The sequence below is a fragment of the Anopheles maculipalpis genome, chromosome 2RL (genome assembly GCF_943734695.1).
Source record: "Anopheles maculipalpis chromosome 2RL, idAnoMacuDA_375_x, whole genome shotgun sequence".
Lineage (NCBI taxonomy): Eukaryota > Metazoa > Arthropoda > Insecta > Diptera > Culicidae > Anopheles > Anopheles maculipalpis.
In genome coordinates, this window is record NC_064871.1 from 65,989,441 (window position 1) to 66,005,396 (window position 15,956).

General features: G+C 41.6%; 2 protein-coding genes across 4 annotated transcripts in view; one reads left to right on the top strand and one right to left on the bottom strand.

Annotated features, from left to right (window-relative positions):
* The window catches only part of LOC126556316 (oxysterol-binding protein-related protein 11), a 97,776-nt gene that overhangs the window by 45,680 nt on the left and 36,140 nt on the right, over positions 1–15,956 (top strand). The window contains exon 1 of one of the 2 annotated variants that reach the window (XM_050211561.1): positions 7,292–7,296. The exons of the other annotated variant lie outside the window; for it this stretch is intronic. The gene's annotated coding sequence lies outside the window, so the exon portion shown is untranslated. Of the gene's footprint in view, positions 1–7,291; positions 7,297–15,956 lie in introns of those variants that run through there. 2 annotated transcript variants of the gene reach the window in all.
* LOC126568826 (kinesin-like protein KIF12) lies at positions 106–11,689 on the bottom strand. Of its 2 annotated transcripts, XM_050225477.1 has the most exons (12): positions 11,235–11,689; positions 4,221–4,401; positions 3,920–4,141; positions 3,703–3,843; positions 2,484–2,625; positions 2,115–2,351; positions 1,936–2,054; positions 1,395–1,858; positions 1,080–1,319; positions 850–1,014; positions 428–673; positions 106–126 (listed from the first exon to the last, which is right to left on the bottom strand). In XM_050225477.1, the coding sequence occupies exons 1-11, from the start codon at positions 11,687–11,689 to the stop codon at positions 433–435; spliced, it is 2,607 nt and encodes an 868-aa protein (XP_050081434.1). In that variant the 3' UTR covers positions 106–126; positions 428–432. The 2 variants fall into 2 exon arrangements, with proteins under 2 accessions (XP_050081434.1, XP_050081435.1); XM_050225478.1 differs by lacking the exon at positions 428–673 and having other exon boundaries at positions 11,235–11,461.

The following is a 15,956-nucleotide window of genomic DNA, read 5'->3' on the forward strand; positions in this document are numbered from 1 at the left end:
CATACTTATAAATCCCTGCGCTTCAGTACGTTATCACATGATTTTCCTTTCCATTACATTTTGTCTTTGTTGATCGATGACGATGCGTTCGGCATGGTTCTGCATGCATTCATTTAGCTGATCATGCTGCAATGAGAATGGAAAGTAAATATTCTATTTAAAAAAGAACCTTGTTAAGAAACATGTTATACGTATATTCTAGGCAAAAATGTGCATATTTCGTATGACTATCAAGCCGTTTCATATTTGTCAACAAAAGATTTGCAATAACAGTTTCGCTGAGAGCGGACAAACTTTCAACCGGACGATCACATTATTGTACATGCACCATGCATCTACGGGCTTCTACGTACGTACAGTAATTGAGCATTCCCCAAGCAGGGGATTGTGAGCATCTACGAACGAAAAAAATGGTTCGCTTAGCTACCTGTTTCACAAGGGCGAAATGTTGCTTTCGGCATCAAGCGACACCAGGCTACCGAATACGTTCCGCCTCAATGGCAGAAGACCTTCATCCGTCGATTTACTCTTTGCGAACAGATTGTTCTCTTTCCGGACAAACATTGGCGTTCCTGTTTTATGGGCACTAGTCGCCCTCACTTGTGCTGAACGTCTCCAGTATGGTTGAGACGCAGCATTCGAACGAGCCGTCTGATACGGGATTTGCGTGAGGCTACGATTAGAAAGGGTAAGACGGTAGGTCAATTTTCACTATTCGAATTAACACTCGAAACCCATTTTGAAGGTGCCTTTGGTTTTTCCTTCACTGTCCCAAATCACTGGGAAGTTGTTTGGATCTCTTGCGAGGTAAGTAGTATATGCCGCGCTCATTACGAGATTTCAACTTACTCTATAATTCTTGTCTGACTCGATCTTGCCTGACTTGGATCCGAATGGCGACTGTCGGCTGAGCCTTTACGGGAGGCCAGCTTTACGCTATGACCCGTTCCGTTCGATCGATTTGTATTGTCCCACGAATTATTGCGCTTCAAGTTGTTAGCAATGGTGGTAATGCTGCAAATGAAAGTTTAATTTACTTTACATCGGCTTGTAAGTTACTCATCACTTAATCCACGTACCTGTCCCCAATCCGGCGTTTGTCCAATTCTTTCTGCAACAGTTCCGGAATTTTATTCTCATTTGCCGACACACGCCCATCCAGCGATTCGTTACGATACCGGTTCATGCTATCTGCACTGGAACTCAGTGGATTGCGCCATATATTCGACACTTCCACGTCTCCGCTCGCGGCAGACAAATTTAGCATTTCGGCAGAAAACGTCGGCCTAGCCGGTATGATCGGGGAACGGCAGCATACTCTACCAATATGTCAAAGAATAGAATCTTCATTTATTGCTCCAACAATATGGGACGGATGCAACCACAATACTTACGAATTTACATCCTCCAACTTTTTGAGCAATCGTTCATTCTCCCGACAAACCAGCTCCTGATCACGAATGATCATTTCTCGCGTCGAGTATAGCTCGGCGTTCTCCTGCCGAAGCGCTTGGTTTTCCATGATGTACACCTTTACCAGCTCCTTCAGCTCGTTACCTTCCATATCGGTAAGCTTTTCCAGATCCACTTTCGGCGGTGTGTGTGGTACTGGTCTACGCTCCAACAGATCCACCTGGCTGTTGATGTCCTGCGCTTCCGACTGAAGGTTGAGTGCCGTTCGGAGATGTTCATTTTCTACTTGCAGAGCTCCGATTTCCCGCTTCAAGCTCAAGATCAGTGCTTCCCGTGGGTCCATCACGATGATCGGTTTCGTGCGGATGCGTTTTGCACGTGCTGCATAGCGCAGTGTGTTTACCGTTTCGGTCACATTCGAGTGCGCGGGTGATATGCATGCGATCTGTAAATAGATTTCGAAAGACATAGGAGCCAGAGGCTTTTTTCTCGTAATAATCTTTCGCCGCAACAACAACCTACCATCAACGTGACTCCATTGCCCGCAAGACTGTCCGCTAGCAGTTTTGTTAGCTTGCTGTCCCGGTACGGAATGTGACCACTACGTTTCTTCGAGTCACTTAACGAAGCAATACAGTACCCTAGCAAAAATAGAATCCAATAGACGTTTGTTTTCGATGCAATGCCCTTTTGCTACTCACCCAACACCATTAAACTCTTGTTGATGTTATTCGCCTCCTCCAGCGTTTTGCCCTCACTGTGCGTTTTCTTCGTCATCTCGCTGCCGGCCAAATCGACAAAGTTAATTTTGCCTTGCTTTGAAATGAACACACCACCCTCGGCCTGTTGTTCGGAGGTGATGTGCACCGTGAGGATCGTGTGGCTGCGGGACGAATAATCGTTCATCAGGTGAGAACCAACGTGTCGATTTCGCATTCCTGTAAATGGGACGTGCAGGGCGGGAAGAAAGAGGAGGATAATTCAATCAAGGTTCGATTTCAATGCGACCTACAACACCGCAAGGTAGAATTATTCATGCCCTCCATGCGTCATAGCAACGTGTTACGTACCTTCCTCCAGGACCGCTAGTAGATCATCCAATTCCTCACAGTCGACGGTGAAGAGATTCTCCACAAAAAAACCACGTGATTTTTTGGACCACCTGACGGCGAGAGGCTTTCTTGCAGTGCCAGGATTCAATAGGTCTATCACCTGGAAGAGAAAAGTATGTAAAATTCGTATATAATTCTTCGATTATAATACATTTATTTTTAAAAAATGGCATAAGAACAATTTCCACAATAGAACTGAAGCTTAAACGTACGGAATTCAATTAAAAGCATGCCCTCGCATTACAGCGAAATGCAACAAAAAAAATCGATCATTTCCAGCCTGCATAAATCATTACCGTTCGCCTTACAGGTTGTGGCAGTGAAGATAATTGCCGCCGCTTCCTATCTAATTCAATGTGCCACTACTTCTCACCCACAGGCAACACCCGGTTCCCGAACTGTGTGATGCGAAAATCCATCCCATACGTCCGCTAAGTCCCCTAGCACGATCGATTTATGAACCCGTTCGTCGAATTATGAACCAGAGTCAAGGCCAGTTTGACCGCGGTTTCTTCTGCCGGGACAGCAAAACGATTTCATCATACGTGCCGTTGCACGTGCAAGTGAGGTGTTAGTGTAGGTTTGCTGTTGCACTGTGATGTCCTGGTGGTGGGCGCAGACAGAATGTGTTTTTGTGTCATGCAAGGATCCAATTATTCATTCCATTTTTTATGGCTCACCGAGTCGAAGCTGCTTGTTTGCTCTGTTTGGCGCGTTGGCAATTGCCGGAACACAACATGTACATTACCTAAGAGGCACTGCTAGAAATTGCGCTTTAGATGAGCTGCAGAGAAGCCCATAAGCTGAAGAGGGACCATTAATTTCAAGGAAATCTATACTGCAAAATAGCTAGTTTGTACTGTATCAGAACATTTGTATAAGGACCTTATTCGTACAGGATACCGGATACGTTCACACCAATTCCGGTGGCCTTTAGAATCTTCTCTATATCCCCTACCCGCTGTATATCACTACACGTATGCAAATGAAATTTTAAATTTTAATGCTCATTGAACATGTCGGCACGATGGTCGACACACACATACACGGGGGCCGTACTTGCGTGCTTGCAAATCACGCCACACAACAAGCAGCAGAGATCGATACAAAATTCAAATTGATTGCACCTGTGATCGGTGCAAACAAGCGGTTTACACACAACATTCCTTCCTCTCACCTTTTCGTTGTAGATCTCCAGGAAGGATGCCTTCAGGATAAAGTTGGTATCTTTTCGCTCTTGCAGCAACTTGAACAAATACAGAAAGGAGCGAAAAACCAACCCATGATCTTCGTGTGCCGGGTCTGGTTTGCGATAAAACTGAAACCAAAAATATACATCCACAAATTAAAACGCTTTCTTTACCATTTCTATATAAATAACGCTTGCCGCTTACCAACTCCGGTGGTCCCGTAAGCGTATGTGTTTTACCCGAACCGGTCTGACCGTAGCAAAATGCCGTACAGCTAAAGCCTTCGATCGCCATCTCGATCAGCCGCTTTATGCCAGAGTATTGCAGAACATCGTCCTGTGAAGCGCCTGGTTCGAATACTACGTTGTAAGAAAACAATTTCGGCTTCTGGCCACCAGCACCGGAGCTTAACGGAATTCCATCACACTGTAGCAGAATAAATAAAGAAGAATAAATTTCTACTCGCTGATTGTAGAGGATCGTCATGGGGCAAGCTTCAACATACCAATATTTGGCCATTTCCAGGGAATTGTACCACCATCTCGTCACCATGTCTTGCCTCTTTGTTACTTAACGGTCGCACTCGGACCACTACGTTGATGTTATCTTCCGGTGTTCCGGGCATCGAGTTGCTGCTTCCGGTGGACGCTTGTGTGATGTTATCTAAATTATCTATGCTACCGATGCTGTAAAATGGAACCAATATATTCAGAGTGAGTTGTATATTTATCAATAACTTTGTTTAATTTTGATTATTTTTTCAATTTTATCCTAGCTGAATGCTTCAGGAAAGGATCGTGTTAGAATGATCTTCTTCATCACTTTACATAATCTGATTTCACAATGTATCTGTCACAGTAATTGACGCAAGTGGCAAATGAAGTCTTAAAGACCCAAAGTCTTTATAAAATAAACAAACAAAGAATTGGTTGCCTCAGTAAGGGCGCGTTAATATGTAAATTTGGCTGTCCTATATGGTGAACAAAATAGGAAAAAATAGCTTTTGAACTCTGTGAGTCCTTCATTCCTTCTTTCTGTATCGTCTGCTCTGCTATTATAAAAACAAAAAAAAAATCATATTTCTCAATCATACAACAACGACCACATTTTTGCTCCCTCATCAGGCTCAACCCTGGCTTCTCCGCAACTATGTGGTCAGTACCCAACATTTTTCGATTGGTCTCGATCTAATGGTTGTTCATAGCTTTCGGCACGTACGGTACCTCATTTTCATCATACATCTTCCGAGCTGCGGCCGGCTTTTCACTCCGTTTTGATATCTTCTACTCCTTGAAGGCCTTTAGATTTAATCATGCCTTGGCACATTATTCTTTGATGTACCCATTTTTTGGCTATATCTCGAATAGAACTCCTATTTTTTATTTTTGAAAGCCTTTTTCGGTGCAACGTTCGATGGATTTCGACCACTTTTCGATGCATTCTTGAAGCTGGACTCCTCGCGAAACTTTCGGCTGGCGGTCCAATACTCATATCTTGAGATTTTTTCGATTTGGACTCAGCGAGATGTTTGAAATAGAGTACCATTTGTGCTTTTGGGGGAAAAAAACTCGCATTTTGATGGAAGCGGTGAAAATACTACTTAATTCCTGAGTACTGAAATACTTAATTCCCATGCACAGACTATTTGTCACCTGAGGCGTATTTAGCCCTTCTGAGACCTCGAGCGAAAATGGTGTTGGCGTTTTTTTTTTTATGAAGGCCCATGTAATTCAACATCCTTTGGGCTTAAGCTAAGGAGCCACTTTCGAACCAGGGGTCCAACGCGGCCGCTCAGCCCGATTGTAGGAAGATCCGCCACTGCTTGTCGGGAAAGTAAACAATAGTCTACACTAACAATCAGCTTTGTTACTACATTCGTTTTTGTATAGAAATTGTGCTCCCACTTTCTGATCCACCCTTTACTTATAATATGGTTCTGAAAATTGATAAATTTGATAAAATAAATTGTCCCACTTTAGGATCACTAGGTTGAGTGGTGGTCAGAATCTTACTAAAAAGTGCTGAGAAGATAAATTAATAGTCGTTTAGTCAGGCGTATAAATAAAAGTTCTCGAAAGCATTTGATACCAGTCTTATCGTGGAAATAAAAAATGTTCAACCATGTTTTAAATGAAAATTAATCGATAAAATTTAATAGCGAATATTTCAAATATTCGAGATTCTAATAATAATTTATTAAGTGAAGGTCGTTCTCGTGGCAAACCATCATCTGTTCAAGGTTTATTATAAAACAGTTACTCGAAAGCTATATCAAAATGTTCCTCCTTCTTCTTTTTTGTTCTTGGTTTAACGACCCGATCCTACCGTGTAAAGACCGGCGTCGTTGTCGCCTCTACACCAATTTCAATTATAATTTCAACATTCTTGTCATTGTCATGGTCTTCTAGAAAAGCCGAAGTAAATTAAATGTAGGCAACAGTATTCAAAACATTTACTAAAATGGTTGTATCTATTACTTTAAAATCACGCATAACAGAATTCTATACTTAATGTAAAATATAGAAATATTTTTGAAACCGTCTATTTGTACTATTGATCAATAAAATACAAAAGATCGTGCTGTCTTACTATGTTTTCATACGTTAATTTAATCCAAACAAAGCGATATTTCATTCTAAATTATGTACATAATTTTTAATTTTCCCATCGACTTGTGTTCGATATGATCCTTGTCCAATGTTTAACTATAATTTGAATTTGTAAGCTGCACAGCAATCGATACATTGCTGAGCTTTTGGAAAGGATTTTCGTTTGCTACAGCGTAAGTGAATAGAAATGGCCACACTGTTTGAATAAAACAGTATCATGAGCATGCTGATTGGTTACCAATCGCGTACAACAAAGTTAGACGGTTCCACCAGTCAACCCAAAAGCACTTACACACCACCTACCTACGGTCCAAGGTTAAAACAACAAAAGGAGTTTAAATTACGTATTACGCAAATCTGAAAGATATCCTAATGTAAGAAATCGGTAACGTGTGCCTACTCAAAGTGGATAAATACATTTCGTGCGGGAATCATTTCGTAACGGAAATTGATCGTAATGGCCTGAACAACTCGTCAACGATAATGCGAGTTCAAAGTATTAGACGATCGAAGAGTAAGTAATTCGTGAATCATTTAAAAGTAGTAATAAGACAATATAGAAACGCTTTTACATTTTTTTCTCTTTACATACGTCTTTTTACGTGCTGTTAATAAAATAAATCTCTGCTTAGTTGCAAGAATTTTCCACCCAACGGACCGGTAAATGTAATCACTAAACAGTAACGCCACTAACTAGTGTTAATGGTCACGCCATGATGCCAGAACAAACAGAAATCTTTCACCAGTTTTGCGTCGTTTGAGACTAGTAGTACGAAGGGTACCCAAGAGTTTCCTTGTGTTTGTATGTTGTCCTTCTGGTTCTTTCCCATTCCCACGTCGTAAGTGGTAAATGTAAATTAGAGCTTGAAAAAGAACTCTCCCTCCTTGAAATCGCTTGGCCAGTCACAACAGGGTAGAAGAAGGACGAGCCAACTAACGCTGTAAAGGAATAAACGCGCAGAATAGTGTGGGGTTGACCGTGTTTCAAGTTCGACCAAGCGACTATTGACCCCGGGAAAACGCCGTGACGTTGGTGGGGTTTTTCTTGACCTTCGCTAGTCCCTGATATTTTGAGGATTTTTTTTTTGGCAATTTTTAGTTTGTTATTTTATCAACCGAAACATATTAATTATTTCGTCACTGTGTTTTTTTATATCGTTTGCTAGTTCCGCCAGTTCCAGTACATAAAAATACTGCTAGACATAATACTTTGTGTGTAGGAGAATGCTACGGCATAATTTAGAAGGCATCTCACCGGAAGGATACGACCCCTAGGATAGAATTATTGATTTTTATGAACGTTTTCCTACTGACCAATCGTCAGACGAGTGAAGGTTGTCCATTGCTATACGGCGTAGAACGTTCCGACCTGCATGTTATACTATGGCGTAAGTACATGGGTCATTTTCCACACGTTTCGTGAGCATTTAACATCGAGGTGATCTTTCAGATGGCTATAGAGCAGAACCTATTTATGATGTGTTCGGTATGCGACCGTTATCTGCTCTTTCGGATCAAAAGGGTAAAAAATGGAGTAATGATCATGTCACTGTTGCACGCCACGAATATCAAACTCTCTGGTAACACAATTACACATGGACAGTCATTAATATCAATACGGGACGGTGGCGTAGCAAAGTACTCTCGGAATGCGATGCGAAAGATGCAATAAGTTCAAATAAAAACCCTAAAAATAATACAATAAAAATCTTAACGTATTAAAAAAATGGGAAAATTATAAAAATACATAGATCAACTGTTGTACATTCATTAAAAATTCCCACTAGTGGCCATCCCTTTCACGCCGGAAGTGGTTAATGCATGTAGTGCGAGAGTTGCGTGTCGTTGCTTTAAAGCGTGTACACACGCAAGGTTTAAAACTACTGCAACGACCCATTGCGGCGCAGCTAGTGCAAACAGTAATGACCAAGGTCAGTGACATTTAAACGCCAGGTTCCGGTGTCTTTCCCTAGGACATCCTACTTCTATTACAGGCCACACGTTGCCTGATGGGAAAAGGAAGCAATGCTTTGTGCATGGACAATTATTTGTAACGTAAAAGTTATAATAACGCATGCATTAACGAGATGCACTAATTTTAGGCGCATGGATTAAATGTTGTTGGAATATTTAAGCAACGTTAAAAAAAGTATTCTCCGCTCAGTTCTGATCAGCCTTGAAAGGTTACGATCCATAAAATGGAATTATCGAACCAGACAGGTGGATGTTGCAAATAGATTGTGGAATATTTTAAGCTCATTGTGAAACTTTGCAATCATATAATGGAATTTTCCAATCGCAGGGTGACTGCTGGATTTTCCAATCAGCTTTGGTTTACAGGAGCTATAAATACTATAACTTAACAACTAAATTAAGGCGTTAAAGCCTTTCAAATGTGAATGATTCGGCGTGCTAATGTGAATAAACGATTGGATAAAATTCTTCATTTTGCCGATTTAACAGGGAAGGAACAAACACTTTTTAGAAATTGCACAATCGAGTTGAAAATCTCCCCTAACAGAATGCAGGGTTCTACTGTATGATGGCAGAGAACATTTGAATTATTCAGAAGAACTTTTCAAATTAATATTAGAATATTGCAAGCTTATTGTTGAAAAGATTGCAATCATTGTAGTGGAATAGTATATTCAGTTAGGGCAGATTGGCAACTTGAAATTTCAACTTTTTTTACAACCTGTTGTGTTGTGAATTTCTTTCTGCAAAGCGTTTGAGGCTTCCTCGTTAATCTGTTAATATTTCCTCTCAAAAAATCCAAATTCCATTATATGTTCGCAAAGTTCCACAATGGGCTTGCAATATTCCACAATCCATTTGAAGTACTCCTTCAAGCAATAAATAAATAAATAACTTTAGTGGACATAAATTTTCACAACTTTTATAACTCCTTTGAGCTCCTGTCGTTCATTAATAAAGGCGTTGAGTCTCTTAAACTACCCTCTGAATGGTCAGTTAATACTTTTTCAGTAGTTCTTGTGCCTTCAATCGCCTTTGGGGTGAAATAACTCTCCAACTACGTAGTATCATGTTGTGTTTTAGTTATTAAGAGGAGTTCTATAACTTTATTATAACATTAAGGGAAAAATACAAACGAGAACAATGCGAAGGAAACTGATTGAACAAGAGAAAAATGGTGTCGCATGCTGCAGATTATTACGACGCGCGGGGACGATCATCCTGTCAAAGTGACAGTGACCCAATTGTCATTTTCCTAAGGTTGATACATAACATATCAATAAGTCCAGTAAGTCATTAGATAGACTGCCTGAACTTGGATCGTTAATCCAGGATGAAAAAGAAGGATCACAAGCGCCATCAGTCTTTCAATCTAAACGTTTGTCATAAGGGTCGCTTCGTCTAAGGCATGGACCTTAAGTTTTATACAACAATTACCATCTTATCCATGTCAAAACGGAAAGGCCATTCTTACGAAAAAAAACCCCATCTTATCCAGGATATTTATCACAGTCCAGCAGGATGAACCCTTGATCGTAGTTTCACAACAAGAAAGCGTCAATTTTCCTCACCCATGTTTAGCTGCATTTGAATGGTTGTTGGATAATGCAGTCTTTAACACAACTAAACAAAAATCTGCTTTTTATTATAAAACAAAACCTACAAGAGGTAGCGAAAATGTATGGCTAATGGTAAATTCCTTCATGTACGATTGAGGGCGAGCCCGTTCGGCTCTGACATAATAATGATTTTTTTCCAAATTTATCTAATATTGTCTAATATTATGCCTTTGTGAAAAGTGTGTCGTCTTAATTTTATGATAAGTTACCGATTTTTGCTACCCAGGTGAAGCAATTTAGTAAAAGCAAATAAGTTGCAGCATTAAACAAAAATGAAAGAAAACAAAATATAAAATAGGGAAGTGAGGGAAAGATTAGGAAGTGGATAAAAATGATAAAAAATATTTACATTAACAAAGGTTGTCTTAAACTAATTTTGGATGATTTTTGAAATCTTTACATTTCCCGGGAAAAATATTTTCTGCAGACGTTAGCATAGTCATGGTACATGGAGGAATTATACATGTGCCAAAAAAAATTTTAAAGTATGTGTACAATTATGCAAAGATGATCTAATATGTGTTTTATTATTCTCTACAACTTGCTAGAATATAAATTTCACAGATCTTTCATACTTTTTTGTTTTATTCTCGAAGAACAAGCGTTCGGCGCCGGTATTGACAAGGCAGAGCTGGGTTTTGAATCCCACCCAGGTCATTCCCCGGTAGAGTGGGGACTGGCTATCCAACTACGTGGTACCAGAAAGTATAGTAAGCTACTAGCTGGCCGGCGTAACCTAGAAGGTCTTTAAGCCAAGAAGAATCATTCTCCAGAAGAGAGAATCCCTTGAAAAAATCAAAGAAGCCATGATCATATGGAATAAGAATTCAAGTGCAGTTCTTCCGTACTTTAGAAATAAACAGAAATTTCGAAATAGTAGGAACCAAGGAACTCGCATGAAAAAACATTAACTATTTCAGTATATATAAACGCATATGAACACTAGAAAGTTAATATTAATCTACTGCTTCTAGCATAATGTACAAATTTGAAAATTAATTTTGTAATAACAATAAAATTCGCTCTCTACACTAACACAACTGTTGAGTGTTGAAAATGAAAAGCTCTCAAATTAGACCTGATGACTGCGAACGTTCTTTGTTGTTCTCCATACAAACCACCTTCGGTTCGGTTCCCTCACAAAGCAAAAAAATCCGTCCTTACACTTTGTCCTTGGAAGCAGCTTTTCGACAGCAACAAAGGCAGCATTGCCAAGTTTAATGGAAATACCATTTTCTCACACAACACACCTTCAACTGTTCCTTTTTCTTGCCCACGCTTACCCACAAATGATACGGAATATACATTTTTACTTACTCATTTCCTCTGGAACGAATCAGTACCGGGTGGTTTCGGCCGGTACCGTTCGGATTGCCAATGGCACCGCTGGTTGTGCTTAGATTCGAGGTCGAGTTTCGCAACGGACTACGTCCACGGTACACCTTGCCATTGTTCATCCGCTCAATGCTGTTTGAGCGACGTGTCTGCGTCGCTGTCGCGTTATTGTTATACTTGTTGTTGAGACTGTTTGATCGCTTCATGCTACCACCGGTACCGGTGCCTCTGTCACCCGCTGGGACATGATTGTTTAGCTTACTGCGCACACTGTTACTGTAGGTGGTAGTAGCGGGAAATGCTTCACCCGCCAATGCACCACCCCGCCGTCGTCCACGTTGCTGGATGTCACCGCGCTGGTTGCTGGCCGGATATTGGGGCCGCTGCGGTGAGATGCCACGTGACGAGATGGAGGTGCCTGGTGGTTTGTACACCATCCTGTACGCGATGTCGAACTATGCGCTGGCACTGTCAATCTTATCTTCGCACCACATTAGTAGCCTCTCACGGTTGACCTCTGCAGTTTCTTTCTAGCTGCCGTTTAATGTGATTGTTAGCGTTGTGTTTGTCATTAATTTGTAGATTTGTTTGCCTTGCCGTTGGGAGTTGATTACATGTCACTCTCAAATGGGCACATATGCTAAAACATTAATGAACTGTTTTGGTCGCACCATTACTGAAACTGTACTACACGGGAAAAGATGGTCAACAGAAGACCCCACAGGGAGCATTCAATTGAGGCACTAAACACGGTTCGGAAACATGCCCCCGGTTAGCTTGTTGACCGATTATGGACCTGTACCTGTTTCTACCTGATCATCACTTTAGAGGGCACATTTGGGCAAGGACGGTCGGGTTTTCACTACTTAATAATTCAGTTCACACGTGACCATCAGTTGAACGACTGACGAAGGACCGCGTTCCGAAGGGTTTGCACTAAAACTGTACCCATTCTAACCTACTTAAACTAACTAATGGTTCGATTCCGAATTCGTTTGCTTCAATTCTTTATCGATAAGGATCTTAAACGATGTGGACACACATTTATCCCACAGACAAGAAATTGAATCCGGTCACGAAGAAGCTATACATTCCGTGCAATCATTACCTCTCCCAATTCCCAACGGAGCAACCCTCACACGAAGTGACACAATTTACAACTTTCCCGTGTATTCCGCAACGAGAGAAGGTGCGGGCAGTCGAATGTCCAATCCCCATTTTCAATCAATCAATCAATTCGACTACGAAAAGCTCAATTATCTGTTAACAATTCGTCCCATTAATGTACATCTAAGGACCTCCCCGCGCGTCTATTCGGGTACTAAGATAAAATCAACCCATCGTTAAAAATGGGACCAGCACCGAAGAAGACATCAGCTCTTTTTTTCTTCTACAAAAATTTTATATCCAGCGCAAAAGAGACCCGCTGTAGATCGCCATCCGCGCTCTTGCTCTCTTTGCTAGCATCGCAGTCTAATCGGGTCATCCGTGCCGGCATATAGCATATAGGTGTTACCCACCCACCTTGTGGTCTTGTGGTACAGGGAACGAGAGTTTGGTTTTTTTTTTTGGGTAACCCACACTTCCTGCACGTCCGGGATGGATGGGGGCTTACTCTTCGCTTTTCACAACCTGCAGGAAGTGTAGCGCGAGGTGTCAACACAACGGGACAAAGGCATTTTCGGTCCCATTGCATAACTTATGAACTTATCGAGGAACCGCTACCACCTAATGCCCTATGCCGAATACTTTGCTTCAAAAGCATTGACCAATTTGGACGTTCCCTCGCGCTCGCGCGTATAATTATATGCCACTTTCTGTATGGACGGCGTTTTCAACCAACTTTTTCCCCCTATGGTGCCTCCCCCGTGAATTGGAGCGTTGGCAGGCACAGATCCTTAATTATTCATGATGCAACGCGCGCGCACACACCGCTTTGTGGACATTACTAGACAAAAAAATCCAATGGGGGAAGAATAATGATCCCAGGATACACGCAGGCAGTGTCTGCAAATACCATCAGCTTGCCACCAACACGGTCCACTGCATATTAAAGGGTTCCTAGCTGTTGTTTAAACACTTTCTAGGCGCACGTTATTTTACACTTTCTGGGCACAGATTTACACAGCGTACACATACCGGCCGGGTGCCGACACCTGACGTACACATACCACGTAAACTTTCAAACCATTAAGCGGGTATTGCCGTGCCTCGTATGCCGAAGCCAGTTTGGAAGGACACTAAAAGAATTTTCCTATTTTCACTTTGTTAGTTGTACAACTTATATATTCACAAACACAAGCACACAAATATACACACTCATATGCTAAAATTATTCTACTAAGAAGTGGTCATGCTAGGTGGTGGTCCTCTCACACCGTTCAACCGCGTGTCCGAACCGTTCAATGGTCACCACTCGAATGAAAGCGAACGCTAAGGGCATGTCCTTACTAACAGCTTTTTTCCCCCGGCCACTCGATACTGATGACGTCACTGGCGGTCATAACACACATACCCGTAAACTTTGCCAAGGCCGGCTTCGGGACGGTAGGTCTACCATGTTGTATACGTCACGTGGGATACACGAAACGTGCGCTCGTTTCTAGTGTTTTTTTTTTTAAGCGTAAGGAGCTGAGATTGTAAGGGGACACATTTGAATGTCCAACATTGTGGTTGTGATCTGTGATAATGTGAGCATGTAAGCTTTTTCTCGGAAACTTACTATTTGTAGTAGCTACAGATGAAAGCACCGATAGTTGGCATTCGGACTCCTTAATACCGTTCACAAGCTAACGTCATCGTGTACCATAGTGGGCCGGGGATTTCTGGTGGACATCTATTCCTATGGAAAGTCTTACGAGTCTTTAAGTGCTGGGATATCCTACCCGATTTACATTGTTTAAAAGAGCGGCTCAACAGTGACACTCTCCAAAGGGCAGGTACAGAATTCAATCCCAGCCGGTCCGTTCCCCCGGTAGTGAGGACTGACTATCCAACTATCGTGGTATCAACAAGTCAGTAAACCATTTGACGGACGACGTAACCTAGAAGAATGTCGTTAAGCCAAGAAGCAAAAGAGTTTGGGGTCTTTTCTGTCAATGATCCACTCATCGTCAGAAAGATCTTTCTCATAAGAACCATAACAAATGTGTTCAATTCCAGAATCATGATTTTACGTCCCTAAATGCCGAAACTACCACGGGGTTTCGGCATTTAGGGGCTACCTGGTCCGCGATTTGAAAATTTAATTTTCCTCCAAAAAAGATGAAGTGATTCCGAAGTCTCTTTCTCTCTCTACTGTAACTAGTGATCAAAAAGCGCCTCCCGATCTCCAAACTGGTCGTTCAGAGACAGTGCTGACAGTAGGAACAAGCATAGCATAGACTCTTACCAAGCATAGAAAATTCGTCATCAGAAGCCTTCATCACGACTGTTTATTTCCACCAGCATCGTCTCCTTATCATTTAGCGAATACTCTTACCACTCGATCTAAGGGATGGAACAATTAAACTGTTTCATTCTGTGATCGGCCAAAACGTTCACTTTTATTCGCCAGACAGTACAGGATAAAGTAAAGACCGGATCGTCTGAAGTCGATGATCGTAATTAGTTCCTTGACTGTGAAATCATCACCAGGCGCGGACGGGTCATCGTATGGATAATTATTAAAATAAGTCCACCGCATTTTTTAAATGCACACACCGCTTTTGTTTAGTCCAGTGCTTATTATAATACAGTTTATTTATATAATTGATCAGTATATTGATATAATCGAAACGTAAAGCTTATGAGTGTTTAACCTTGAAAGCAGTTCACCGGGATTCTTAGCGATGTGGAAGAAGATTATTGGTAACAGCACGGTGAAATATGAGAATCGTATCCTACTCCATGCGCCAAAGAGCCAAGAAGAAAGTCGAAAATTTCAACTAAGTGTTGGGAAGATCCTACCTACCCTCTCTCTTTTCAATGCTGTACAGCATAGAGTCTGTAAACAAAAAGATGCCAAAGTTTCTTTCTGTTTGTGAAACGGCAACGCTTTGCGAGTTGGCTTCATACATTTATTCCCTCACTACTACAGTATGTTAGTGCGCAGAGATCAAACGTTCTTCACATGACTCGTCCTCCTATCGTCTTCATAGGCAGCGCCTCTTCTAACCTTCTTAAGTGCAGTAAGGAAATCGAAACAACGATCATACAGCATCGCGTCGAATACCCTACTACAACAAGCCGTTTTTAATTGCTCTATTCCATCCAGTAGCGCTGATGCTGTTTATTTCTTGTTATTCCCTGTTCAGTGCATACTAAATAAGTAAACGCCATTTTTTAAATCCTCGTTTGTCCGCCTTCTCACTCTGCTAGGAATTGCTATATCACACACACGCGCGTCACATCCACACAAACACACACACGCACGCACGCACATACACACATATCTACGATGAATGCTGTGCCCGGTTAAATCACACTACCATGAAACAGGTGCACAAGGAGATGATGTTGGTTACCGAGGAAGGACCACCGGACCACCAAACCTCCAAAAACGCTCCAACGCTTCCCTTTTCCGAACAGTAGCGATCTATTGTCGGTAATGCTACACTTTCCTCATTTACGTGTATCATAAGCCAACCGCCCTACCACAAAAAACGTACAGTAGCCCTTAGCCTATTCTAAGCCTAGCGCTCCTCGAAAACGTACAGCTAAACA

What these genes read in the sequence shown, in the direction of transcription:
- LOC126568826 (XM_050225477.1), bottom strand. Translation starts at nt 11,689, where the DNA reads ATGGTGTACAAACCACCAGGCACCTCCATCTCGTCACGTGGCATCTCA. An exon ending in TGGAGATCTACAACGAAAAG is followed by an intron (nt 2,626 to 3,702) that starts GTGAGAGGAAGG and finishes TTTCTCTTCCAG; the next exon opens with GTGATAGACCTATTGAATCC. An exon ending in CAAGAGTTTAATGGTGTTGG is followed by an intron (nt 2,055 to 2,114) that starts GTGAGTAGCAAA and finishes TATTTTTGCTAG; the next exon opens with GGTACTGTATTGCTTCGTTA.